We start from the raw sequence: 26702 nt of genomic DNA, 5'->3' as shown, positions 1-26702 counted from the left end.
ACAAGTCCTCTTGCAGCGCAGACCCCTTTATCAAGAAGCAGGCTCACGTTCCTCTCCGCCAGTACGTCGTGGTCGAATGGTGAGTCGCTTTCTACCATGACCATAATGCTGCACCTTGGCGGGACCGTAACATCAGCAGCTGTAATACGTAAGGCGGTTGGTGAACGGTCGACGCTAGATCTCGCAATGGCTTGGCTCGGCGAAAACATCACATGTGATTCTTGCAAATTAACTATCGCACCGTTAGCCTGTAAGAAGTCCAAGCAGAGTATGGCGTCTCGCGAACAGTGGGCAAGAACAACGAAGTCGCCAACATAAACAAATGCGTCAATTGCAACTCTCGCAACGCATCAAGGTGTCCCCCTGCCTGTGCGAATCTGAGGCCCAGTCCACTCGGTTAAAACTTCTTCAATTTCCTGGCTAACCCACTGCTCATAACTGAATAGCCGCCCCCGTATCAACTACAGTTGAATCCCGCCACAACGAATACCGCCACAACGAAATTTCCGCTACAACGAATAATTTTTTATTCCCCGCGAGTATCCTATAAGAATTAATGGCCTAAATTTCTCTGCACAACGAACCATTTTTGCAGAGCGTTTCCGCTTCAACGAAATTTTCGCGTTCAAAATCGAAACCGAAACTAGTTTTATTGGCGAGAAGTCCAAGTCAAATCCAAAGCCACATTAAGCATGAAATCACGTGATTGCAGTTCCGCCATTTTGGCTTTGTGTCGTGGTCGCGTTGTTCACTCGCTGCCTTTCTCTTCGACAACGACGAGTTTTCATCCGCAGGACACGATGGCAACGCAAGTGAAAAAACGCAAAACTCTTTCCCTTGAGCAAAAAGCTCAAATAATCGCCCAAGCAGAAAGTGGAAGGAAGAAAGCGGCAATTGCTGAAGACTTCGGAATTCCTGCAAGTTCGCTGTCAACGATTCTAGGCAATAAGGACAGCGTGAGAATGGCACTTGCTTCAGGCACATCCTCGAAGCACAAAAAGGTGACGCGGCCCCTCCATGAAGAGTTGGACAAAGCAGTGCATGCGTGGTTTGTGGAAGCACGAGCCAGCAACGTCCCCCTGTCCGGAAGCATCGTCCAGCAGAAAGCCTTGAACTATGCATGCCTACTTGGCATTGATGATTTTAAAGCCAGCATTGGCTGGCTAAACCGTTTCAAGGCCCGCCATAACATCGTTGGAAAAGTGTTGTGCGGCGAGTCAATGTCAGCAGACGTGGACGGAGCAGCTGCTTGGAAGGCGAGTAACATGGCCGGAATTTTAAGCAACTTCGCGCCTGCAGACATTTACAACGCCGACGAGACCGGGCTATTCTACGAGATGTTGCCGGCTAGGACGCTCGACTTCAAGGGGCAGCGCTGTCACGGCGGCAAACACAGCAAAAAGCGCATCACAGTGCTGCTTTGCACAAACATGGATGGCTCGGACAAGCGTCCGCCGTTAGTCATAGGCAAAAGTGCCAAGCCGCGCTGTTTTAAGGGAACTCGTAGCCTACCTGTGCAGTACAAGGCGAACAACAAGTCATGGATGACCCGCGCTATTTTCACCGAGTGGATGATGGCATTCGACCGCGACATGAAGCGGCAGGGCCGTAAAGTTTGCTTGCTTTTGGACAATTGTTCAGCGCATCACTCCGACGAAGTCAAGCTCACTAACACGGAGCTGAGGTTTTTCCCTCCCAATTGCACGTCTGTCTTACAGCCTCTCGATCAGGGCGTGATTCTTAGCCTGAAGCGCGCTTACCGCGGGAGGTTAATTCAGCGGCTGCTTTTTAACACTGAAACCGGCCGAGACACGAAGGTGGACTTGTACGTGGCACTGCAGATTATGTCTGCTGCCTGGAGCACACTGGGGCGCTCAGTAATTGTGAACTGTTTCAGGCACGCCGGATTTGCCGAAGGTCGACCCGTACACTCTGCTGGCCTAACACCAGGCGTTACAGACGACGACGAAGAGGCGTCACCGGCTCCGGGGATCGCGGCCGCCTGGAAAACGCTGGGAGAAATAGGAACCGTGCCGCCTAATCTCGAGCTCGACGAATACATCGGCGCTGACGCTTGTGTTGTTGTTCACGAAGATGTGAGTGATGAGCAGATCATAAAAGCTGCCCGGAATGATAAGGACTCTTCCAATGAAGAAGACGACGACGTACAGGAAGCGCTGGCTGCGGCAACCGCCGTACAGGTGATGGACGCTTTTGATGTCATCAGGAATTTCGTTGCTGTCCGAGACGACGATGTTGCAATGGGTTTGCTGACCGAGTGCGAAAATCGCGTGACGGCGTTGCTCGCCGTGAAGCGTAAGCAAACCAAGCTTATAGATTTTTGGCATTAAACGCCTTTGCTGCTGCTTGGGCAATTCTTTCTGCGTTTCACGTCAAATTTTTGCGATAACGAAGTTCCGCGAGAACGAATTTTTTTTCGTGCACCGTGAATTTCGTTATAGCGGGATTCAACTGTCACGCGGTAATGAGAAAATCGTCGATAGAAACCGGTATGTCCGAAGCTGCGCACTCAGGTTCATCGTTACATGACTCCGTCTGATAGCCGTTATCTTGTAGTAAACGGGGTGGATATTCGGCAGTTCGCTCGTCAGCGGCCTCACCGCCGCAGGTCACTGTTCCTAGTTTTCCCGACGGCTCTGGGAGCGGCGGCTCGGCTAGCGGCCAGTGCGGTATGTAGAGGGGTGTGGACTTGGGGAACGATAACAGGAAGAGGTAATGACGCGGGACCTGTATTGTGGGACGTCTGGGTCATGCGTATGCGCCGACAGGTACTCCTCGATTTCGGGTGGTCGTTCACCATTCCGAGGACATCACGCACTCGGATGAAAGCCACAAAGTCCGGCGCGGCGGTACGGACAGAGCCTCAACGTGTGACTGGCCTCGCCACAGTAGTAACAAAGGGGCCGCTGGTCAGTGGCACGCCAGACGTCAGTCTTTCGAAGCCGTGCCTTGGCTAGAAGAGGAGGACGACGCGGGCTTGGTTCAAGTGTAGGGGTGCCTACTCTGGCTCTAGGAGAGTCATACCCACTATGGTGCTGGTTTTAATGCGGCACAGTGGTGTTCACTCTTGGAGAATTGCACAGGGTATTCTGCTGAAGCACGGTTGCATACAGGCACACTTGGTGGGGGTGGCTGCACAGCAGGCACAGACGGCTCCGGGAGGACTTGCCTAATTTTCTCACGAACGACCTCCGCGAGTGACGGAAGCCTCGATGACGACATTAGATCCTGTAGCTGAATGTGTCTAAGCTCTTCTCTGACCACGGATCGAACAAGCTTCCTTAAGGCGTCATCAGAACCACTGAAGCCGGAACATAGACGGCCGGTGATATGGCGAACACGTCATGGTTATAGTACTGTGCCCTGTTTTGAAGTGTTTGTTCCATCGTGGTGGTCTCTGCTAGAAAATCTGACGTCGTGCCGGGTGGATTGCGCACAAGGCCAGCAAATAATTCTTATTTCACCCCGCGCATTAGGTGGCGCACTTTCGTCTCCTCAGACATATTTGGATCAGCACGCCTAAAAAGGCGGATCATGTCCTTGTAGTACATTCCAACTCTTTCATTCGGGGCTTGGCAGCGAGATCGCAGTGCCGACTCCGCACGCTCCCTTCGGTCGTTGGCGGTGTAGGTTGGCAACAGCTTGTGACGAAAGAAGTCCCATAATTGTAGCGTCGTTTCGTGGTTGACGAACCACGTCCGCGCAGAGTCTTCGAGAGCAAAATACACATTGTGCAGCTTCCTTTGCTCATCCCAGCCATTGTAGTTGGCGACCCGTTCGAATTGGTGTAGCCAGTCCTCAGCATACTCTTAAAGCTCACCATGAAAGGACGATGGCACTCGAGACTGGAGGATGACGAACTGGGGTGAACCCTCTCCGTTAGCCTCACTGTTCGTGTTCGATATATGTATGGTGGTCACAGGCGTCCAGGACAAAGGCCCGAGCTCTGGCGACTGACCTCGGGGGTGGCGGCTGGTACTGCGGTGGACCGGTGTCAAATCCGTGGTGACTCTCGGTTGCCCTTGAGGGGTGGAACTCAGCGAAAGAGAATTCCACCTAGCACCTCCACCAGACTGAACGGATCAGTCCTACACACTGTTTCTTCCTCTTTTTTTTCTTGGTTCCGAGAGGCACGCGGAAATATGCAATAAACATTTTTTATTTCAAAATTGGTGTCATGACCCTTTTAAGAGTATTTTGCTTGCATAATTTCATACCTGCCAATACCCTTCGGATTTCTTGGGACATCAGATTTTTGACTGAGCTTCCGACTGGTATGACCACTATCTACCCTATATCTTCCAAAAAGTTGCTGCCCCTGCCTACTCATGAATGGTTCTTCAAAACCAGCCTCCTTGGAATTTGCAGCTGCATTGTGAGCACCAGCATATTCATCAGCTTGGGAGCCTATCAAAGCCACATTAATCAAATGCTAAATAAGCTATGCCTGATCGCATTCAGTGTTTGCTGTTGCAGCAGTTTGTGCAGTTACTTCGACAGATTTTTTAATCTAGCAAAGTCTGCTACTGCAGAGTCCTTTTCCTCCTGTCGCGTTGGTGCGAAGGATTTCTTTTACCTTGCCATGTTGCCATGCATAAGTGCAATAGACAGTCTCTGTTCTAAGAAAATTGCAGGGTCTCGACAAAATTAGTATTGTCACATAGTGGTGACAAGGCCTACCACGGCAAAAGAAGACACAGGCGTGATGGTACCGAAATAACTTTATTCGGGATGATTTGCGCTCGCAAAAGAACTAAGCAACTCGGCGGCGGCGATAGCAACAAACGTGGTCGTAGGTCGTCGAACAACGAATGCCCGTCACACTCGTCAATGCTCAATTTAAAGGCTGCTCAGAACAATCTAGATAACGTCGCAAAAAGCTAACAGCACAAGCTGGAACATTGTAGAAAGACACACGAGTGGCCGGAATCTTCGGGACAGACCTCAGTGCATCTTGCGCTACAACGAAATTGATAAAGGTGTGACTCGCGACATCGAGCATTAACAAAGAATACAGAACTGATACGCGATCCAGAATTAGAGTGATAAGGCCGTATGGCGGCGGCTGTTAAAAAAACAACAAATACAGTTTTTAAGGTTCCGCGGCAGTATCGCCGAAGCAAACATGATATGCAATGCATTCGTGTACTTTGTTTATGGCCAAGGGGATTCACTTACGGCCACGGGGCCACAGCCTACTGCTCGCAGCGAGCACAGTTCTCCAGTCGAAGAATTTCGCACATATCATGCCCCAAAATTTATATAAACAGGACTCTTATAGCAGAGTTTCTTCTGAGTGGCGATTTCTACTCTGGTGTTGTCTTCTCAAAAGGTAAACTTGCTGTTATCGGTGCACAGCATCTTGGCACTCTGTCCAAGTCTGTGCCATCAACGGCTAGAAGAATGGCGTTAAAGTTAATTCTCATTGACAAAAGTGGGAGTGTCATTAATGTTGGTGGGCTTATTGCAAGTACTGTATAAACCGAAATATAGGTCGAGATTTTTTCTCCAAAAAAGCAAGCTAAAGTCTCCCCTCGTCTTGTATAGCGGTCTTTAGCAGAATTTGAGGCACAATCTGGCAACAAGTGTCGTGCCTGCTTGTGAACGAACAGCCAAAATTGTATCGATGCCCTGCAGTTGCTGGCATTTTTTTTTTCCGCCCCAAGCACATTTATTTTCGCATGCGTTCATTCGTTCGACCTATGAGAGTATATAAAATGCCTCTTTAGCAACTAATAATGGCATGTGGAGGCAGTTTACAGTGGCTTTCTAGAAGAAGCTATGTTGGCTGAAGCGAACGGCAACATGGCCACTCTCTCAGCGACAGTTCGGCATTTTAGAAAAGAGCGTGTGGTGCTGCAACCTTTTCAACAAATGCTGCGTAATCAACACAAGCTTGATGGAACTAGATGACACACACTGGGAGGCAGCGAGCAGCAAAGAGTAGTATTCCGACGATGCTGCTGAAAGTTTGGAAGGAGATCATAGCTCCGGTAATGCAGGGACACAGCCGATCTAAACAAATACACTTTTCTTTTTTTCTTGCTTTATTATTATTATTTTTTTTTACTTCGCAGTAAGGGGTCGACCTATATTCCCACTCGACCTATAATACGGTTTATACGGTAGATGTGGTACTCTTGGTGGTTTTGATGCGTTAGCAACCGGTAAAGGCAGATGGCAATTACTGACGATAAGTGAAGTGAAGCAGAAATTTCCATCTCATGGGGGCGGCTCTGATTTCTGTTGCTGCACAATGTAATTGGCTGGTATCATGTAGTCATTTGCTTCCATGCCGTGCGCAGCTGCTGCACCAGCCCTCCCAGTCACACCAGCCTCGACTCTGGAAGAGGTGACCGCCTTGGTGAACAACATAGTGAATGTAAGTGAGGCTGCTAACTTGTCTTTTGTCATCCTGCATTTCCAGTACCGGACTTTGTGGTTGGATTAAGGGTGAGGCCTGCTCTGAAGCTGGCGTGACTTGCGGGAGGCTTTCCGTTCTACATGCACTTGTGAGGCATGTTCTAAAGCTGTTGTGCGGGCTCAGTCTCTGAATTAAGGGGGGACAAGGGTCTTAAAACTGACTTTTTTAGTTATGGCTAGAATTGCACGAAACTTTGCACACATGTAGCTATCTCTCCTGATTTCAAAAATGTAATCACAATTGAGCTGGTGGTCTTAGATTAAAAGTTATCTAACAAAGTCCAGAGCATAATTCGTGAATTTCTTACGCAGCTTTAATGAATTTTCTCATTGCATTTCGTTGCTTTTAATTACATGGATTGATAGCCAAATACTTCCCATACCCGATGACAGCCTTCGTTTTCCTCTAAAGGCACGTCATCCTCACATATTATGTAGAGAGTAAAAAGCTTCATTATTTGATACTGGACCTCATTAAGCTAATCTCAAATTGATATTTATCCATTGTCTAAACTAAAAAATTAAAAATGTCATTGAGTACCTCATTTCTCTCTGAAGAAAATGGTACCAAAGTTATTTGTGTGAACTGAAAAGAAGTTATCAAAACCCTGCGTAAGACTGTAGAGATCAACCAAAAATATGAAACCGAGAAAGTGGCATTTGAAGTTTGACTACATATTATTTGAACGATCAGTAGACTCACTGTGATATTTGTCACCGAAAATGACATGCTCTTCCCATTTCCAAAACTGTCTTTGGATTTTGAATATGTCAACTAAAACTGAAGCAGTCACCATTACCCATGGCCAAGATAATCTATGCCATTAGGAAATCGGCAAAATTTTGGACATGCAATATTATTTTAATGGTAATTTGCAAAATCTCAATTCAGTTCAGTTCAGTCGTTCAGTCGTGTCCGACTCTTCGTGACCCTATGGACCATATCACGCCACGCTTTCCGGTCTCTCACTATCTTCCTAACATCACATAACTTCATCTGCAGTGCCTTGAGGATGCCATCTAACCATTGCGTTCGCTGCCTACCCCTTCTCCGGTAACCCTCAAACTTTCCCAACATCTCAATAGAGTGATGTAAATATTGAATCACACCCTCGTCTTTTCAGTATGACTGCAGTGATTATAGGTTTGCCATTGTCACTCAAAGAGAATGTAGAGAAAAAGCCCAGTAAGGCTAAGTGCAGTGTCCAGAAACAGCACTGAGAAAAATGCATTTGCAATTTGAAACAAACCTTAACTTATGCTACATTGCAGCTATGGCAATATAAATGGAATCGTTGTGAGGCTTTGTTCTTTGTGAGAAAGGCTATATACTAAACATATAAGTACCCTTCTCAAATACTGGCAAAAACTTGCCACAAAGTCCATATATATCGCCCCTAGAACCCTTCAAGGCAAACAAATACTCAAAATCTGCGATAAAACGACCTAGCTATATAGGCTAAAACACGACTGCATACTAGAATGACCTAATAAATTGGCTAATGTTCCACAATGAAACAGTGGCGGCCGTAACCGAGAACGGTGGTGAGCTGTGTAAGCACAGCTAACAGTGATTGGCAGTTAACCGTGGTTAAGTTCGGTAACCTCGGTTAAGCATTCTGGTTAAGCCGGTCGTGTAAAGAGGTATCACTAGCCATGCTTCCTCCAAACAAAAAACAAGCTTTCCTTACTAAAAAAATACCTGTATGAGTTAAAGTTTTCAGGTTTGGAATGAGCACGAGAAAGCGCACAAATGGTGCGAATCTGGTGCAAATTTGGCAAATAGAAAAGAAACGATTCTAAGAGGGGTGTCCCTTCTTAATGTGGCTAGCTATGGAAAGGAAAATGATAGGTAGCGTTATGACCAGTTTCCAGTTTTCTTTCCCTATAGGTGGGTACCAGTAAGATGCAGCTTTATACCCCTGTGTTGATACTGGTAAATTTACAGCTGGTTGAAAGGATCTGTGTTCTATGTTATTGCAAATCCTTTCTTCCTCCTTTCATCTCCTTCTTCGTCCACAGTGAGCATTGCTATATGTGCTTTCTGCCTGCCCCAACGTATGACTGATGACTGTATAATTCTGTCTGCAGCTGGTCATTGCAAAGCCCACAGGGATTCTCAAAGAAGGCATAGCACCTTGCTATGAGATGACCTTTGGGGAGCAGCTGCCCACATGCTGGTTTGAGCATGTGGTCAAGTCGGGGCTCATCCGCATTGAGAGGTACGTGTTTGGTGGTGGTGGCGAGATAGGCGGCTGCTGCCTGTCGTTGCCATTGTCAGGCTCCAGCTGAATACTGCTGTAGTTTAGAAACGAGAGAACTGTCTGACTTAAATAGCATTGGAGAGTAAGAAGCTTACTGAAAAGCATGCAGGCAAAATGCGTAGCAAGCATTGTATTGCTACATGTTTGGTGAGGTGCCCAGATGCACGACACAGAACTCTGGTTGATGATTTTGATAGAGTGTGTTTAATAAGCTTCCTTTTCAGAGTTGCTGATAGCAGCTAATGAAGCTGACGCTTTAAGGTGAAAGCCTTTAAGTGCTCATTCTTGTGGTGACTGTCCGTTCGTTACGTCCAAAGGCTGGAAGAAGTGGGAGGCGGTAGCTGGCAGCAGACATGGCTGAGCACTAACTGGTGGTAGGGCTTCCTGCATTACGTTATTGCGTTTGGCAGGAGCTGTTAACTTGGGTCTCTCCTTTCATATGGGAGGGTGACATCACAATCACCTGCCAAAGCCCTTGCATTCACATCCCTAGGCCGCGCAGGCACATTCATACAGTGGGTTAAAATGGGACTTCATATGTTCGCTGGCAGCTTACACTATCTCGTCATTGCAAAGGTGGGAGTGAAAACGGGGAAAAAGGTGCCGTAGTGGAGGGCTTCGGACCACCACGTGATAGAGGCTTTCACCTCATCGCAGTTTAGTGATCCAAAGTGCCCCCTAGAATTCATTTGATGTTTGTGTTATAGCATTCTTTGTTCTTTCTTTGTGTGTGTGTGCTTTGGCTGGGAGAGGTTTGTCTTAGCAGGAATGCTGAGGTATTTTCAGGAAAGTGGCATTCCAAATGGATCATTAAGGGGGGAGGCTACCTTTGAATACCAACTTTGTTGTTTCTTGAGATAATTGAATGAAATTTTCAGGGTAGACTCATGGCACAGCCATTTGAATACCTGCAAAGTTTCATGGAGCTGCGCACATTGGTACTCAAGTTAGAGAAGTATATCAGAATGGTTCACATGGGTTCCTTGTACCATGCCTGGTGAACTTGCAAAATGTGTTGGCACTATGAAATTCATTATGAAGGTTCCTGAATAGGTACCACAGGGCAAGAAAGACGGAGCCGTTTTTTTTAAATTCCCTGACGAAAAATTTTAGCAGTGCATTGAGGCTAGTGCCACTAATTGGACTTGCATTAGCCTAATTTTGATTGTTTATTATAATTTTCCAGACTCCAGACTCAATAATTTGAAAAAATGAGCTTGTCTTGCCCTCGGAAATTTATTCAGACACAGAATAAAAAAAAAACAGGTGGGAATCCGATTAGCAGTTCCAGAAATACTGCGGGAATAAGCAACCATACCATGAAAAAAATTCATTCTGAGAAAATGGCCCTTGAAGTTTAAAACAGCGTTTTCAAGTCTAAAGTTTGTTTTTCACTGCAGCACGTTGTGCCTCCACCTCCCCGATTCCCTCGGAAAGTGCATTCTCATGCGAACAGCAAACGACGCTGACGACGCGTTATTGCTTGCGATGAGCCGATGACAGACGCGATACGGGAGGCCGAGATCGCCGAGGTTGATATGGTCGGTACAGCAGGCACGCTTCAAATGCCGGCTCCTTACGTTGACGCGAAAGATACGCAGTTGGAAGTGGCAGCGCAGTCGGTCTAGTAGTGATGTAGCAGAAGCAGCACTAATAGAAGAGTCTCTGCGCCCGTTGGCAATGCCCTTCGCGATTCGGACGGCATTCACAGAACGACGACGTATGCAGTGTTTTGAACTTCTTAGCGTGCGTCGTGGCCGACCGTGCATTAATCCACAAAGGGCACATAACTGTTCAAAACACGCCACCAGAATTCGTAACGAGCGATGATCACAGCGATCTCAAAATGGTGAAACGTGAAGCGATTCAGCGAGCGCACAAAGAACGCCAGCTCAGTAGGCAGCCGGAGCAGACGACGCGCCTGGGAGGGGCCACCGCGTCAGCGCACGCAGCAGCCAATAGCAGTCGCGCGATCCCCCTCGTTCTCACGGAGCGCGCGCTTTGTCCAATCACAGCCCGAATTCGAGACGCGGGAAGCTTAACAATCCCTGTGAGGCCCCCAATCACAAGCGAGAGTACTTTTGCCGTTCGCTCGCGACTCTGGGGCTGCCGCGCCCAGTTGTATATTTAATTTAAAGCAGTTCCACAATGAATTAGGCGTATATAGGAAAGATAGTTTATAACATATACAGCCTAGATATGTACTTTTTGAAAAGCAGACTTTTTCGAGATTTTTCGACATTCAAAGCCCGCGTGCCCCCTTAAGGGGAGACCCTGGTCTTTGACCAAATTTTGTTAATATTTAACTTAGAGAGATGAAACTTTTGTGGCTAGTGTAATTTGGCATCCTAAAAACAAATATGCAATCAATTTTTGCCTATCTGTAATAGATTTCAAGATTTTAACTGTTTAATTAATCAACATTCTGCCCAAGTTTTGTATAATTTGTACATTATTACTGGCAAAACCTTTATGTGTGTGGGCTGCCACACACTTTGCACTGCACGTGCTGTTGAAGCAGATCGTTCACCTCCGCCAGACTCAGCACAATGAACTCAGTTTCGTTGGTCGCGTCGCACGGAGCTTCAGCTGAGGACGAAGGCAAAAGCGAGTGCTTTCGGCGAGTTGCAGACATTGACGACAACTGGCGCTGTTCCTTGTTTGCCCGGCGTTCAGCTGCTGCAACCTTGTCGCGCGAACGAAACACTGTGTCAACGCACACCGTTTGTTCCACTTCATCGGCCGCGGTGGCTGCTATCTCGTCGCGAGAACGACATACCGTGTCAACGCACACCGTTTGTGAGATGTCAACAGGCACGGTGGTCGTGGCACATGTGTCCGCATCTGCCGCAGGTACGCGGGCTCGGGCATTCGTTGAGGCCGCTGGCTCGTCGCACTTTCGAGGCCGCCCTTTTCATTTCTTACCGAAACGGTGCACGGTCCGGAACTTTCTATGTCCACCAGCCATAGCAGCAAGAATAAGAAAGTCGTGTTGCGTACCAATCGGCAGCTATGCGAGCGACGTGACAAGATGGCGACTGACGCGCTTTTGTCTGGCAGACAACGCTTCCAACATCCAATCGGGAGCCTGCGTTCGCTCCATGTGACGCGAAAGCACCAATGCTGTGCATTTTTTTACTATTTTTTTGAAGGCGCTTACTGACATGGTTGCTGGTCGGAAAATATTCTCCCACTAGAAACTGACTGTAGAAGAGCGCAGCTTTCAAACGAGACCAAAATGGACGCACTGCGTGGAGCCGTTAGTGCAGTGCGCGACGTTGAAATTCGAGATTCCGGGGGCATTTTTATGACCCAGAACGGTCCCGTTACTGACTTTATACGCTAATATCTTGATAAATACGCATCAGAATACATTATTATTTCAGCAGTAACTTCTTTAGAGCTCGTAGATTGTGTTAAAAGTACTTGAAAAAAAAAAACGATTTTTTTACTATTTTTCGTCTTCAAACACCCGGGTTTCTCCTTAAGGAGGTACTACACACTCTTGCATGCAATGTGAGGTGTAGTCTCTGGACAGCTAAAACTGGAAAAAGGATTTTCATAGTGTACAATGCGAGTGCGAAAAACAACTCGAAAAAGCTGGGGTTTTTGGTGAGCTTCCTAGGGCGAACATACTTTTTTTTCAAAATAACGGCTTGAGGGGCTAGTTGGTGCTGCATCGTATTCAGATATGTGGCGCAAAAAACACAAACACAAGAGAAGATACACAACACACGCGCACACTACCAACTGTAATTAGAATTTGAAAACACTTCCTCTTCACCACGCCTCCTCTTCTACACTCAGGCACAATTCATCTTCCTCTTCTTCTCATCTTCCTCTTCTTTGCCAAGGGGATAATGGCACTCTCTTCCTCGCAGACCTTAACATCGTCCAAACATGGTATTGACCAGTCTCATCTTCCTCTTCTTCTCTTCTTCCTCTTCTTTATCAGGGGGATAGTGGCACTTTCTTCCTCGCAGACCATATACCTCGTCCAAACATGACAGTCACAAATTCTCACTGTCTTGTTACCGCACACCTCTGCTTTGCCCAGTAACTCATACCACGCTGGACAAGCAAATATCACCACCTTGTCACATTGTTATTCTTGGACACAAGTTATGTGGTGTGGATGGACATGTCCTTCTGGATATGTGTGGCGGTGGTGTTTAGTGTATGACGGCGCGATAACACACCTTTTTAAAAAATTTTTTTCAGGTTTTTAGGCACAAATTGGGGCTGAGTGGGTTCATTACACGAGCGAGTTCGTTGCGCAAATAATTTACCGTAATACAAATGATTCTCGTCAAATTTTTCGAGGCCATTCGATAATTAAAACATTGGATATTTCGAACTTTTTTCTCATGAAGCTCGAATTAACGAGCTTTTACTGTATTTGCCGGGAAATTAATTTTTTCACGTGTTTCAACGGTAACCGGGATATGTCAACATCTTGTGCGTGAATTTTGTTCAAAAGGCGTGGTAATATGTTTGATATGCTTTGCAAACCAAAATCAAAATCAATTCTACTTGTCGGGACGTACCAGAGTTCAGGCTTGCAACTTCGGTAGACCTGCACGTTGCATTTGAGATTAGTAAGCTTACTAAGGTTATGAAGATTTCTTAAGGTTTCTTTTACGTTCCGCTCCATTAGTGTCACCTCGTATAACTGAAATATTTTGACACCTTTTAATGTCATGTTTTTTGAACAAGAGACCTCTGTGAGCCCTAAACTCCAGATTGTAAATTGACCGCAAGGCACGCTTGTGCAGAGAAAAAATACTTTGTTTATTAATTGCAGTGGTTGTTCCCCACACCAAATGGGCATAGTTTATATGCGACATAAATAAAGATGTGTACAACAATGATTTTACTTTAATAGGGACTGAGTAAAGATGTCGACTAACGATCCGTATGGTTCTAGATAAACTGTCGTTTAGAGAGCTTTAAATAAAACGGTTTTTGATTTGCTTGTATTTATTTCTAAATTATTGATAATAGGCCAGGACAGCAAAGCATTCAATGCAGCATCTGCTTGCTGTGCTACCTTTTTCATAGAGTGAAATGAACAAAGTGGTGTAACATCATTAGCATATAGTATAAACTGGGCATCGTTAGATGAATCCAGAGTATCATTAACATACAAGTTAAAAAGCAGTGGCAAAATGTCTCCTTGAGGGACACCAGCATTTGTCTGTAATTGAAGATTGAAAGCGTTTTACAGTAATATACTGTGCGTGCGGTATGCAAGGTAAGAGGTAAGCAAAGAGTTAACAGGTGCCAGAAAACTTACTTCTCCAGCTTTTTTAGAAGCCGGCTATGATTAACTTAGTCAAAAGCCTGTGTAAAGTCGATAAATATGCCCAGTACAACTTCCCTCTTTTCAAAGCTCTGCAAAGTATGTTCTTTTAGATGTAGTAAGACTAGCTCTGTAGATTTATTCTTTCTCAAACCAAATTGGGCATCAGAGATTAAGTTATGAGCCTAGCAGAAAGAAGTCGGAATAGTTGTCATTATCAAAATGTTTATTACTATGCACCTGATGTCATGTTTCCACGGGAACGGGCACCTCGTATGTTGGCTTGTTGGCTTTTGATGCTTCGCCCCTTTGCATGTGGGCACTGCAGGAGAGCAACTGTGGTGAGAGAGCGCCACTGATCAGTTTATGTCACGAGCGCTCGTTAGCACATGTCCACTTGATCGCGAAGTGTATGACCATAGTTTGTCGAAATTTCGAAGATTGTAACCGGGAAATCGTGTTATCTGGGAAAGTGTTAATCGAGATAGAAATAGTGTAGCTGTATGGGAGATTTTGTTCTGCCTGTGATTTTTGAGTGCATAAAACGGGAAACCTTACGAATCGGGAATGCATCAATTAGGTTCTACTGTATTTGTCTCTGGAGGACAAAAAGCTTTGGAATTTTTTTTTTTACCCCTCCCTCTTGGCACCTTGTTGTGTTTATCACGCACTGTTGGGCATATGCAGGAAAAACCTTGTCAATGCAAAGTCACTGGGACTTTAGAAAACTGTTTAAACTAAGCAAGGTACGAAACTAATGAGCACAGGCAGTGGTGTTTCAAGTTGGCATTAGGAAAATGGGGCTGCAGAAATTGTTCAAATTTTTTGAGGTTTCGAGTTTCTAGAGTTTCGGTCATGGAGATTTTGTGTTACATGTGTGTGTGGAGAAAGGTGGTTCTTGGCTCATGACTTCTTTTGTTTTCCCTATCCAGAGGGCAGCCCCACTGCATACTCTACCCATTGGACAACACTGAGCACTCTCTCGCCACTCAGGTATTCACTAAGAGCCTTAAGGGGGGACCTGGTTTTTGAACAAAATTTTCTGAATATAATATTTATGCTGTCAGTATGAAACTGGCACTATGTATGTAAATTTCTGCGCTAATTCCAAATATGTTGTTAGTTTCTTTCTACATAAATTCGTTGAGTAGTTACAATAACCTTGGTGTCTGAAGTTTGCGGGAAGCCTGTACAATTATCTACTGAAGGGCAATTGCTATAAGGTGTAAGGATCTGTATGCAAGCATTTTGTAATCTTCTGTGTAAAAAAAAAAAAAAAAAAAGTCAAGCTGATAAAAAGGTTTGGGGAATGTTACTGCATGAACTGTTTTTATGGCTGAATTTTAAAGCAACTGCAGGCTCCTACCTTGTTTTTTTTGTCATGCCAGGCTTTCGGCAAGTTTGGTATAACAACGATGCATATAAAAATTTGTTTTCAAAACTATGTGAGCTCTGTTAGCGAAACTTTATATTTATTCACTCAGTGAACTTTTCAAAAAGGGCTGACAAACTTTATTGCTCTACTCTAAAAACTAAAAAAATTTCACCTTCCATCCCCACCTCCCCCTTAAAGGTTGGCAGAGTTCAACAGTTTCGTCCAATAAGGGAGACATGAGGACAGGTTGACAAATAGTAGCTGTTTCTCTTCTGTAGCTTCTTTGCAGTTTGTTGGAAAATAGGATCTGCCACTAGAACCATTTCAGTCTTACCGTATTTACTCGAATCTAACGCGCACCTTTTTTCCGATATATCGTGTCCAAAAATTGGGTGCGCGTTAGAATCGAGTACGACCCTAAATCTCCGACATCATATCGCCATCGGCATTTCAAAATGGCCGCCTGGTATGCACTTCGAGCCTACTAGCTGGTCTAGCTGTCTATGCCTAGCTGCAGTAGCGTCCTTCGTGTGCTTTGGTACATGTGCTTTGGTTAGCCTACCCGTTTTCTGCGATTGACCGACCAGTATGGACGTGCCGAAGATTCGTCGAGTTCATCATGATGCCGCATTTAAAAGGAAAGTCATCGTGTGTGCAGAGACGGACGGAAATCGGGCCGCATCACGCGCATTCGGAGTTCCGGAGACATGCGTGCGGGACTAGCGCAAGCAGAAGGAAAAGATTTTCGGCAGCAAGGCTACACGAAAAGGTTTCAGTGGACCGAAGCAGGGCCGGTTCACCGAAATAGAAGAGCGGCTCGCAGAATATGTTCTAGAGCAGCGAGCGGCGCAGCGGCCAGTGACGACGGACCTGCTCAAAGTCCGGGCGATGCAGCTAGCCCTACAAACAGGGCTAACGCGGAGCGACTTTAAAGCGAGCAGGTGCTGGCTGTCTAATTTTATGAAGAGAAAAGGCTTTTCTCTTCGAAGGCGGACAGGGATATGCCAGAAGTTACCTGAAGAGTACGAAGAAAAGCTGCACAGTTTTCAGCGGTTCGTTCTAAGTTTGCGCCGCAAGTACGGCTACCACCTCGGCCAGATTGGAAATGCCGATCAGACACCGCTGTACTTTGACATGCCTGCCACCACAACCGTTGAAAAGAAGGGGGCGAAGCAAGTGCGCGTGTTGTCTTCCGGCCACGAAAAAACACGCGTCACCGCAATGCTTTGTTGCACCGCGGATGGACACAAGCTGCCCCCGTATCTCATATTCAGGCGCAAGACGCTCCCGAAAGGAATCGTGTTTCCGAGTGGCGTGATTGTGCGTGCCAATGAAAAAGGTTGGATGACAACGGACTTGGTCGCCGACTGGATCGATAACGTCTGGCGCAAGAGACCCGGCGGCAGTTTGGGCCTGCGTGCGATGCTTGTGCTCGACGCTTTCAAGTGCCATCTCGACCAACGCATCAAGGACAAGCTCGCTGCGTGCAACACCGACCTTGTCGTGATACCAGGTGGCATGACATCGCAGCTCCAGCCGCTCGATGTTTGCTTGAACAAGCCAGTGAAAGATAGGATTCGGGCGCTCTACACCGAATGGCTTGTGAGTGGCTGCCATGAATTCACTCCCAGCAACAGAATGAAGCGTGCCTCGCTGCAAGAGTTCACTGGATGGGCGAAAGATGCGTGGTGCACGATACCGTCTGCCATGGTCATCAAGGCCTTTAAAAAATGTGGCATATCGAATGCCATGGACGGCACCGAGGATGAGATGCTTTGGTCCGTCAGCAGTGACAAGGAGTTGTCTGACAGCGACGACGAGTGAACCTTGTGCCGGCATAGTGACAATCTTGGCAAGATAAGCCGTTTCCTTTTGTGTGTGTGTTTTTTAGTGCACCGAAATTAAATCTTTGCTTTTCCAAACGAGACGAAGTTGTATTGCTGTATGAAAGCGTTAGGTGCGCGGTACTCTTTTTTGCGGAGAACGGGTGCGCGTTACAATCGGAGCTTTTTTTTTTTCCGGGGGTGGGGGTCACGAAAAACGGGTGCGCGTTACAATCGAGGGCGCGTTAGATTCGACTAAATACGGTATTGCTCTGCAGTTTTCATTTCCTGCATTGCAAGTCATGCTTTCTTACTTCCTGGTCAGGCTGGCTCAGCTAAAGTCGTGGCAAGCATAGGTCTTAACGAACGGGCATTTCAATGGTGGTTGCTAGTGAAGCTGAGCTTGTCGAATTATTTGTTTGCTAATGGTGATAACATGTTACTGTGACTTTTAGTGTGAGCTAACCGAAATAGTGGCAGTCTGGCCACTGCATGTTGTTTGCCCTGTGTGCTACTGGTGCATGGTGACATTACTATCTATTAATGTGTCTGCAGAATGGCAATGGCTTTGCGGGTGACCAGAGCAGCTCTGCAAGCAACTCCATGGGAGAACCTGAGACTTTCATCGAATATATCGACGTGATCGTGACCTATGCCAAGAACACTAAAGACATGTATTTTCGCTTTCTGGCGTACGATGTAAGTGTGGCTTAGAATTTTGTTATGTGGCATTGAACAACTTAAATCGGGCAAAAAGGACCGAAGTGACCGCTTTGTGGGTTGGTTGTGCCTAAATTAAATTAAAGGACCATGAGATTAAATTGAGCTTCTGACTACTAATGGTGCACATGTGTGTTGCTGGTACCTGTGAATGAACCTGGTGGCCTTGGAGTTGTATAATGCCCTTACAATGCGCGATGCGATTAATGACTGGAAAATTTGCGTCACAAGAGTGTTTTATTACAGGAGGAGTACAACCAGATGGTTAACGACATGGCTGCCTTCTACAGTGAAGGGTTGGGAGTCATACCTGATGGCCTCCAAGTGGGTGAGGGCGCGATGTATGCCACCTTTCATGAAGGAAAGTGGGTGCGGGTGGAGCCCATTGCGCTTCACGACGGAGGACTGAAGGTGAGTGGATAGGGGTGTGGCTTCACCATGTGATCAGGTCATTGGCAAGGACACCACCCTTTTCTGAGGAGATATACTGGTTTGGTTAGCATGGTACTCTGAAGGATATTTATAGTAATGGTCTGAGGCAATAAACCTGTGCATTCAATCGTTGTGAGCAGTATTCGAACCAACGTTAATGTACGCTGTAATGTGCAGATTATCTTTAAGGAGTGCTCGCAACCATTTGGCGAGACTATTTGCTGCACATTCTTTCCATTGACGTCAACTGGACTTTGTGGGCACGCACAGGCCACGCGGCTGGGACAGAGCGCGGTGAGGTGTCATCACAGCCGGTCTTCTGCCCCTAGTGAGGAGGGAAAAAAGGGGCATCATGTTTTATTTTGGTTTTCTTTGATGTTAGTGGTTAAGGGGAGATGCGGATCGAAAAATGCGGAATGTTTTCGAAAATGACTGATACTTTTGTTTTTACTTGTTCTGTCAAGTTTAGTACTACCTCTACTTATCTGAAAATAAATTTCTTCATTTTCGCAGTCCTGAGACGTTTCCACAATTATCTGCAAATTTTGGTTGAAAAATGTCACCTATTTCGAACGTGACAATGTTCCAAAGTTGCGAATCTGAATTCTTGGCCCTTTAAATTGAGGTCAAATCTCGTCGAGTTTTGATTGGCCGCTCCATCGGCATCATTTTGGTCTAGTTCGAAAGAGCGTGATTCAGGCGATTCTCATGTCACAATTGGTGTCCGTGAGCGAACACCCAAAGCGGAAAACAAAGGGACAAAATTGCGCGAAAGACGCGCGCTATTGGGTCCAAAAGCATGTGACCCAAATGGCCACTTTTGGTTAGCTACCGGCGTCGGCTGCTTGCGGCCTGGCGCCATTTTGAAAAGGTCTCATAGATAGGCCTAGCCAGCTTAGCGACGTTCCGTCGTCACGACCACGGTGTAAAACGCGGAAAATTTAAGTTCGAGCGTCATGCTGTCCTAAAAATGAAGAAAGGGAGAGATAAACGCACGGTGACACGGCATCCTGTTATCTGCAATCAGCGACAAAGCACCGACACTCCGCGATGGAATCTGGAAGCAAGAGGAATCGGGCATTGACACACCCAAATGAGCACGAGAGGCCATTCTTTGTGAGACAAGACATGTAAACAAGTGAGACGAAACAGACTGACATTGGAGCTCACCACATATGCTTACGAATATGCAGAAGACTAAGGTAATATTCAACAACCTCGGGAAGGAACAGCGGTTTACGTTAGGTAGCGAAGCACTGGAAGTATTAGGCGAATATGTCTACTTAGGACAAGTAGTAACCGCAAATCCGGACCGTGAAAAGGAAATAACAAGAAAAATAAGATTGGGATGGAGCGCATTTGGCAAGCACTCTCAGATTGACTAGCAGCCTACTGGTAACGCTCAAGCGGAAAGCATACAACAGTTGCATCTTACCTATGGGGTTGAAACGTGGAGGCTAACCAAAAAAGTTCTTAAGTTGAGGACAATCCAGAGGGCTATGGAACGAAAAATGGTAGAGGCAACATTAAGAGAGGATGCGTGCAGAGTGGGTCAGAGAAATAACTCAAGTTTACCGACATTCTAGCGGAAATTAAGAAAAAGAAATGGACATGGGCAGGACATGTAGCGCGAAGAGAGGATAACCGATGGTCGCTTAGGGTAACAAACTGGATTCCAAGGGAAGGAAAGCGTAGCAGGGGGCGGCAGAAAGTTAGCTGAGCGGATGAGGCTAAGAAGTTCGCAGGGGTCAAGTGGATGCAGCTAGCACAGGGCCAGGTTAATTGAAGGAATATGCCTTAACCCTGCAGTGGGTATAGTCAGGCTGATGATGATGAAAAGGAAACCGATGTGGCGATTTTGAATGCCAGTTGTAGAAAAGTGCAATTATCAAAGGCGATTGATTGGTCAAAGAAACTTGCTCCAAAACACGTTTTCTCCAAAACTCTCCTTTGTTGCTTCAGAACTCCTCCAAACAAAATTACATTATTACTGCTCCCTGAGCTGCTCCAAAATGCTCCAGACTGCTTCTCCACTCCTGGATCAGGGAACATATCTACATATATCACCATGAGGCTACTTAAAAGTTACAAGGTACATGTACTACTATGGTAGTGAAGGCTCCTTAGATGCCCATACATACAAAACATGGGGTCTCATAGGCTCCAGCGACCAATGAAAATTGGGGGGCCATGACTTCAAATGGCATCACGCATACATTCACTTTCCCGGCCTCGGCGGCCGCTTTTCGATGGAGGCGAAAAGCAAGGTGCCCATGTGCTGTGCGATGTCAGTGCACATTAAAGAACCCCAGGTGGTCGAAATTTCCGGAGTCCTCCACTACGGCGTCTCTCATAGCCCGAGTTGCTTTGGGACGTTAAACCACACAAACCAACCAACCAACCAACCAACTTTGGTGCGAATTATAAAGAAGTTTTAAAAAAAAAACGCAGCGTTGCATTGACTAATCTGCATCTTTTAAAGGTTGTTGCCTTTCAGCACGCGCCAACCTTTACCATCTAAAAGAAGTTGAGTTTTTGTTGTTTACGCCCTTGTTTATAAGCAGTTGCTCCAGCACAATGAAAGTGGTTGGCAAAGGTAGCTGCATAGAAAGGCAGCAGCAGTTCTAAACATGGACCAAGCATGCAAATTCATAATTCAAATACTGCTGCAAGTCATGCAAGTAGTTTGGCCATGTTCTGTCCCTAAACACTGGTGCAACCGGGCAGTCGTGACCAGTTCGCAACAACTTGTACCAAGTGAACAATTATGGTTTTCACGTGCATGGTCTATTGCATCAAGTAAGCAATTACAGCAATAAAGCACAACAATAAAATGCATGTCATAGATGGCACGAACTGTTGCTCTGTTTAAGCGGGCTAATCATCTCAATGATCACAGCCGAGGCATGGAAAAAGCTTGAAGTGCCTGCCACAAAACATCACCGAAACATGCATGTACAGAAAATAAAGCTATGACAGCTGCAATTGAAATAAAAATGTCATGAAACTAGGTGCATCAAGACACATGTGGAGCATAGAGCACTGCGATTACTCTTCACATTTAAATTCTTCGGCAGAAAGAATACAACAGTTTTCAAGACAATTTCAAGGTTGCACCAGTCCAGACAGCTTTAGCATCAACAAGCGTACTTAACACAGGAGCATTAGAGCATACATTGAGTCTGTGTGCAACCTCCAGATCTGCTTACCGGTTAGTCAGCCAGGAAGCGGTGTAATAAGACACTAACGGTTGAGTCCACGTAGCTGCAATGTGCCACAGAGCATCACCTCCTCCCTTTGTGCGGGCTCATCTTGCGATTAAGCGCTGAGCACAATACAATGCTGCAAAAAGACTTCGCACTGCCCGCACGTCGAAGGGGGCGAAACCAAAAAAACGTGGCGGCAGGGGGATATTAAAGGGAAACTGAAGATATTTTGCAGAAGACTAAGGTAATGTTCAACAGCCTCGGGAAGGCACAGCAGTTTACATTAGGTAGCGAAATACTGGAAGTAGTAGGCGAATATGTCTACTTAGGACAGGTAGTAACTGCAGATCCGGACCATGAAAAGGAAATAACAAGCAGAATAAGATTGGGATGGAGCGCATTTGGCAAGCACTCGCAGATTATGACTAGCAGCTTACCGGTATCGCTCAAGAGGAAAGTATACAACAGTTGCATCTTGCCTGTACTCACCTATGGGGCTGAAACGTGGAGGCTAACCAAGAGAGTTCTACTTAAGTTGAGAACAACCCAGAGGGCTATGGAACTAAAAATGATAGGGGTAACATTAAGAGATAGAAAGCGTGCAGAGTGGGTCAGAGAAATAACTCAAGTTACCGACATTCTAGTGGAAATTAAGAAGAAGAAATGGACATTGGCAGGACATGTAGTGCGAAGAGAGGATAACCGATGGTCGCTGAGGGTAACAAACTGGATTCCATGGGAAGGAAAGCGTAGCAGGGGGCGGCAGAAAGTTAGGTGGGCAGATGAGATTAAGAAGTTCGCAGGGGTCAAGTGGATGCAGCTAGCACAGAACCGGGTTAAGTGGAGAAATATGGGAGAGGCCTTTGCCCTGCAGTGGGTATAATCAGGCTGATGATGATGATGATGATGAAGATATTTTCGAACTCAACTAAATTAAAGGAGCGGGATGTGTGAAGACTAAGGTTAATTAATGCCTAGTCGTCTTGCGCTAGCATTTAAATTCATGACGCAATCGCTAAATAAATATATTTCGGCATTCAGGCTTCTCCGCAGTACGCGATGAAAAGTGGAAACACCAGTGATGATGTCATCTCTACAAATGATGCATTTCCAACGCCTAAGAGGTTTGCTCTGAGGACGAAGACCAACGCTGACGAAGGTAAAGGTCGCTAGGCGTTGTTTGGAGGCATCGGGTGACTCGCAGAAAGGACTGGAAGAAAGATGTTGAAACTCTAAATGTCGCCCATCATGACGTCACTGTCTAGTTTCACCACACTGCTCCAGTGCTCTGAGGAGAAGCCTGATAATTGTCGTAAATTTAATAGTAGATTACGTCGTAACTTGATATGATAGCGCGAAGCCATTTCATGAGCTTAATCTACAACTTTGGCATAGTCTAATGTGCGAATTTCGGGAAATTGTCAGAAAAACATTTCAGCTTTCCTTTAAATCTCTCCAAACGGCGACGAAGCAGAGACAAGCAAGGGTGTCGAAATCTTCGCAAGAGTGACATTTTCAGACTTGCGAACTAAATTTATACGCTTTCTTGGGCGCACCAAGGCCCCGACCATAGCAGATAGTGATAAGAAACTGTTTCATGCTTCGTCAGCTTCATTATCTCTGATGCTTTGGTTACCTCTGGTTGCCTACTTCAGAAGAACCTAACAAGGCCTGAAAATTTTTGTCGACTGATGCAACATCAAGGGAGCGCGATAAGTGTTGCAAGATTTATTAAAAAAAAAAAAATGAAGGTCTTAATAAAATTCCTTACCTCTTTCACAACCAAAGTTATCAAAATGTCTATTCTTCTTATGTTGATTGATACTTTTTGTAGTAGTATAATTTCTTAGTCTGAGTGATTGGTCCCCCGACCTGTGGCTATGCTGCGGTACCGCTAAACCGCTTTTGGGCCCGGCTTTTGCCACCACTCTACTTTAAAGTAATAGAAAATAATATGCCTCTGCCCGTGCCTCTAGGTATAACTGGCTAGGACATATCTACATATATATTATGGCGAGGCTACTCAAAAGTAATGGAAAATCTCTGCCCATGCCATTAGGTAGAACATATCTACAGTTGATTCGAGAGCTTTACCTGCTGACAGCTTTTTCACATCTTGAATGCGCTCAAATGTAGTTGAGTGCCGCCAGAAAAAGTTATTTCTTTTTATAAATTTGTGCGCAGGCTGGCAGCATCTCTGCTTATTTGGATGTTTGTTTTTCTCTCCAGTGCAAAATGAAATGAAAGATTGTTTTTATACCAAGCTTTGAATGAGAAAATTGCGAGTTTTCGAACCTTAGAGCTCCTTTTGCTTTCATCGATTAGCCTACTTGAAAAAATGGCGATTGAATTTTTGCCCCAAACATGATTTTATTATTTGACTGCTCCTCCCATCCACATTTTATTATTCTCTTTATGTAGTATTAACTAAATTTCAGTCATGACACTTTCATGTCGTGTTTTCAATGCCACTCACGTCTTGTCTAAGTTCTGCATTTTCACGAATAGCGCAGTCCACTTATAATGATATTGAGAGAACAGGGAAAATTTGATCGTTTAACTAATTATCATTATATCTGGACTGGGAAAAAAAGAAAAATTAAAGAAAGCACATACCCGCATATTCTCCCATGCATCTAAGCTTGCCTACTTTACCAACGATGAGTGAATCGGATTGAACACCACTAACCATCGTAAATAGCACTAGTAACCACTTTATTAAAGGATACATCAGTAGCCATAAAATAACTCAATATGGCATACTTAAAAAAAAAATGGAAATTCGCGCTCGCTTGAGCGGCAGCTGAAGCTCGACAATTGCTGTGAGCATCGCTCTCAGTAGTATGTATGCTGGTAACAGTTCAATCAGCGACTGGATGAACTGCGGGATATTCTTGGCATTGATGATCGTTAAAATCGTAAAGTGCGGATGCCTGTATTTTTTCGCGAGGATTTAAAACTTGAAACCCTACCAGAAATCACGATGAATCTGCGGTTTCATCATGAGAGCTAAGCGCAATTCGTGGTCGCCGCCATCTTCCACGGACGAACAGTCTGTGATGGTGATCACGATATGGCCACACCCTTTGCGCGGCGACAGGCAGCGATTGTGGCGATGATAGCACTCAGTTCCTAATCGCACGCAATGGCCCTCACACATTTCTTCACGCCGGTCTGTTTTCGCTGCTTATGCCATGTTTTCACATCATTCTTGTATTAGTTTTATCAAACATTCAGGCAAATTTTCAATGTAAACATGCACTGGGCGGCGATAAAGCTGTCTTTACATTCTATATGTTGCTAATGATCAGTCGTTATATCTGGCTTATTTCCCAATAGGGCAATGGAAAAAGATAAATCCGATGAATTTGATCGTTATTAGCGACATATAATTATATCTGGTATTATTATCAGTGGACTGCACTGAATAATGAGTTTAATTTTTTTTAAAAACTAGGTTTGCAATTATTTTAAATTTCAAATGCAAATCGAATGTTTGTTATTCTATTCTTATGCAAAAAAACTGATATTCAGGACTTCCAAATGCTTGAAGATTGCAGTATGTCTTCAAAACGTTGCCTTCCAAAGTATTTCACTGTTCAGAGTTGTAGCCTCAAAGTTAATTAATCTGAAAGAATTAGCATTGAACACACTGCAGCATATTAACAGGGGGGTGGTCTTGTTAAATTTCATCTGAAATGTTTGCACAAGCTGTATTTTCCTAAGCAGTGACAAGTCTTTTCCTGCTTTCTTGAACACCTTTTTTTTTCTCTTAACCTACTTTGCAATAGTATAAAGAGAGAAAAAAAAAAAAGAATGCGGTTTTGGTATTTTCCGGGGGACAGGAAGAGCTGGTGGGAGTATGGCTAGGGAAGAGGAGGGGGGGATTGAACGGCATACCTGCGCACCTGCCTTGAGCCATGCACCGTTTGCTAGTGGCTGCTCGTAACAGCTGACTGCCAGAATTTCACATTCAGCCAGCGTTTCCTTTCCTCCTCATTCGTGTGCTGCTTCTGTCGCGGTGCGTTTGTGCCGAACTGCCAGAAAGGTAACACGGGGAGAAGTGTTAAACCTGTTGGTTTTCTTTGCAGATTGAGTGCTGCTTTGTGGACGAGGGACCCACTCGCTTCCTTGCACCTGAAGCTCTGTATCAGTTGGAGAAACCCTTTATTGACGTGTCTTTGCAGGTGAGCCATAATGTGTGTATGGGGACTATTGGTCAGCTCTCGATAATTAGAATGTTGCCAAATCGTGTGTAAAGAAATTCTTTTTGATAAGTTTATGGACAGAACTAAAGTACTCGTAGCACGATCGTCTCATGGATTTCACTATTGGAGCGTTGTTTGGGATTCTTAGTAATAAGCGAGTAGCCGAGCAACGCGAGGCCGCAGATGGGAGTCCTGTCATACATTGCCCTGACCTGTCATACATTGCCCATAGCTGCTGCTTCTGCTGTACAGTTGTAGCGAGCTTTTATGTAGCAAATTTAATATTATGAAATTTTTGTTCTCCCTTGGCATGCATGTTTTTTGAAACCCAAGGAGTGTGAATTTAATGAACTCGCTACACTGGTTATCTGTTATCTAGTATTACGTTACTGGAAATTTGGTAGTCACGCAAGTTTTATCGTGAAATGTGAACTTAATGTCAGACTACATTGATCAGCTGCAGTTGATGCAACATTTCATGCTCCAGGGCACGTTTTTTTACTCACTTGGCGAGTGCAGCAGTCTCTGTTGCTCTCAAGAAAAGATAATGCAAGATAAGATGCGCCCATTACCATTCCGGCGCCTATAATTGTAGTGCGTGGTATTAGGGAAGGTAGAGAGCAGTAGTGACATCAGGCGAAGTATGTCGCCCCACAGTCGTGTCATGAACACAATTGTGAAATGTATTGTCAATTATAACTTCGTGTGGTGCGGATTTACTGCAAATATTTTCGGGGTGATTCCCATGTATATTCTTATTTTGGTTTCCATTCTGTATTGTCCTATACATGTGAAAAATTGCGTACCTTTTGTTTTCTATTTCTTTATAATGAGGCTTAACTATGGTGAGTCATGGATTAAATTTGGGCATTTCTTGAGTTTGCTCCTGCATGCTTGATGGGGGGAGGGGCAGACTGAATTTACAAAG

The 26702-nt window shown here is 45.3% G+C and overlaps 1 protein-coding gene across 3 annotated transcripts in view; it reads left to right on the top strand.

Moving 5' to 3' along the window:
- LOC146190509 (uncharacterized) overlaps nt 1–26702 on the top strand; it is a 110871-nt gene that overhangs the window by 32755 nt on the left and 51414 nt on the right. For all 3 annotated transcript variants that reach the window (XM_084600913.1, XM_084600914.1, XM_084600912.1), the window contains exons 11-16: nt 6327–6403; nt 8536–8666; nt 14943–15003; nt 17764–17907; nt 18175–18339; nt 25658–25753. In XM_084600913.1, the coding sequence (XP_084457039.1) occupies nt 6327–6403; nt 8536–8666; nt 14943–15003; nt 17764–17907; nt 18175–18339; nt 25658–25753 (674 nt within the window). The remainder of the gene's footprint in view (nt 1–6326; nt 6404–8535; nt 8667–14942; nt 15004–17763; nt 17908–18174; nt 18340–25657; nt 25754–26702) is intronic.

The sequence above is a fragment of the Amblyomma maculatum genome, chromosome 4 (assembly GCF_055883805.1).
Source record: "Amblyomma maculatum isolate TAMU_Amacu chromosome 4, ASM5588380v1, whole genome shotgun sequence".
Taxonomy (NCBI): Eukaryota; Metazoa; Arthropoda; class Arachnida; order Ixodida; family Ixodidae; genus Amblyomma; species Amblyomma maculatum.
Note: the sequence above shows the minus strand (reverse complement) of the source record. Positions and strands in the feature narration are given on the sequence as shown.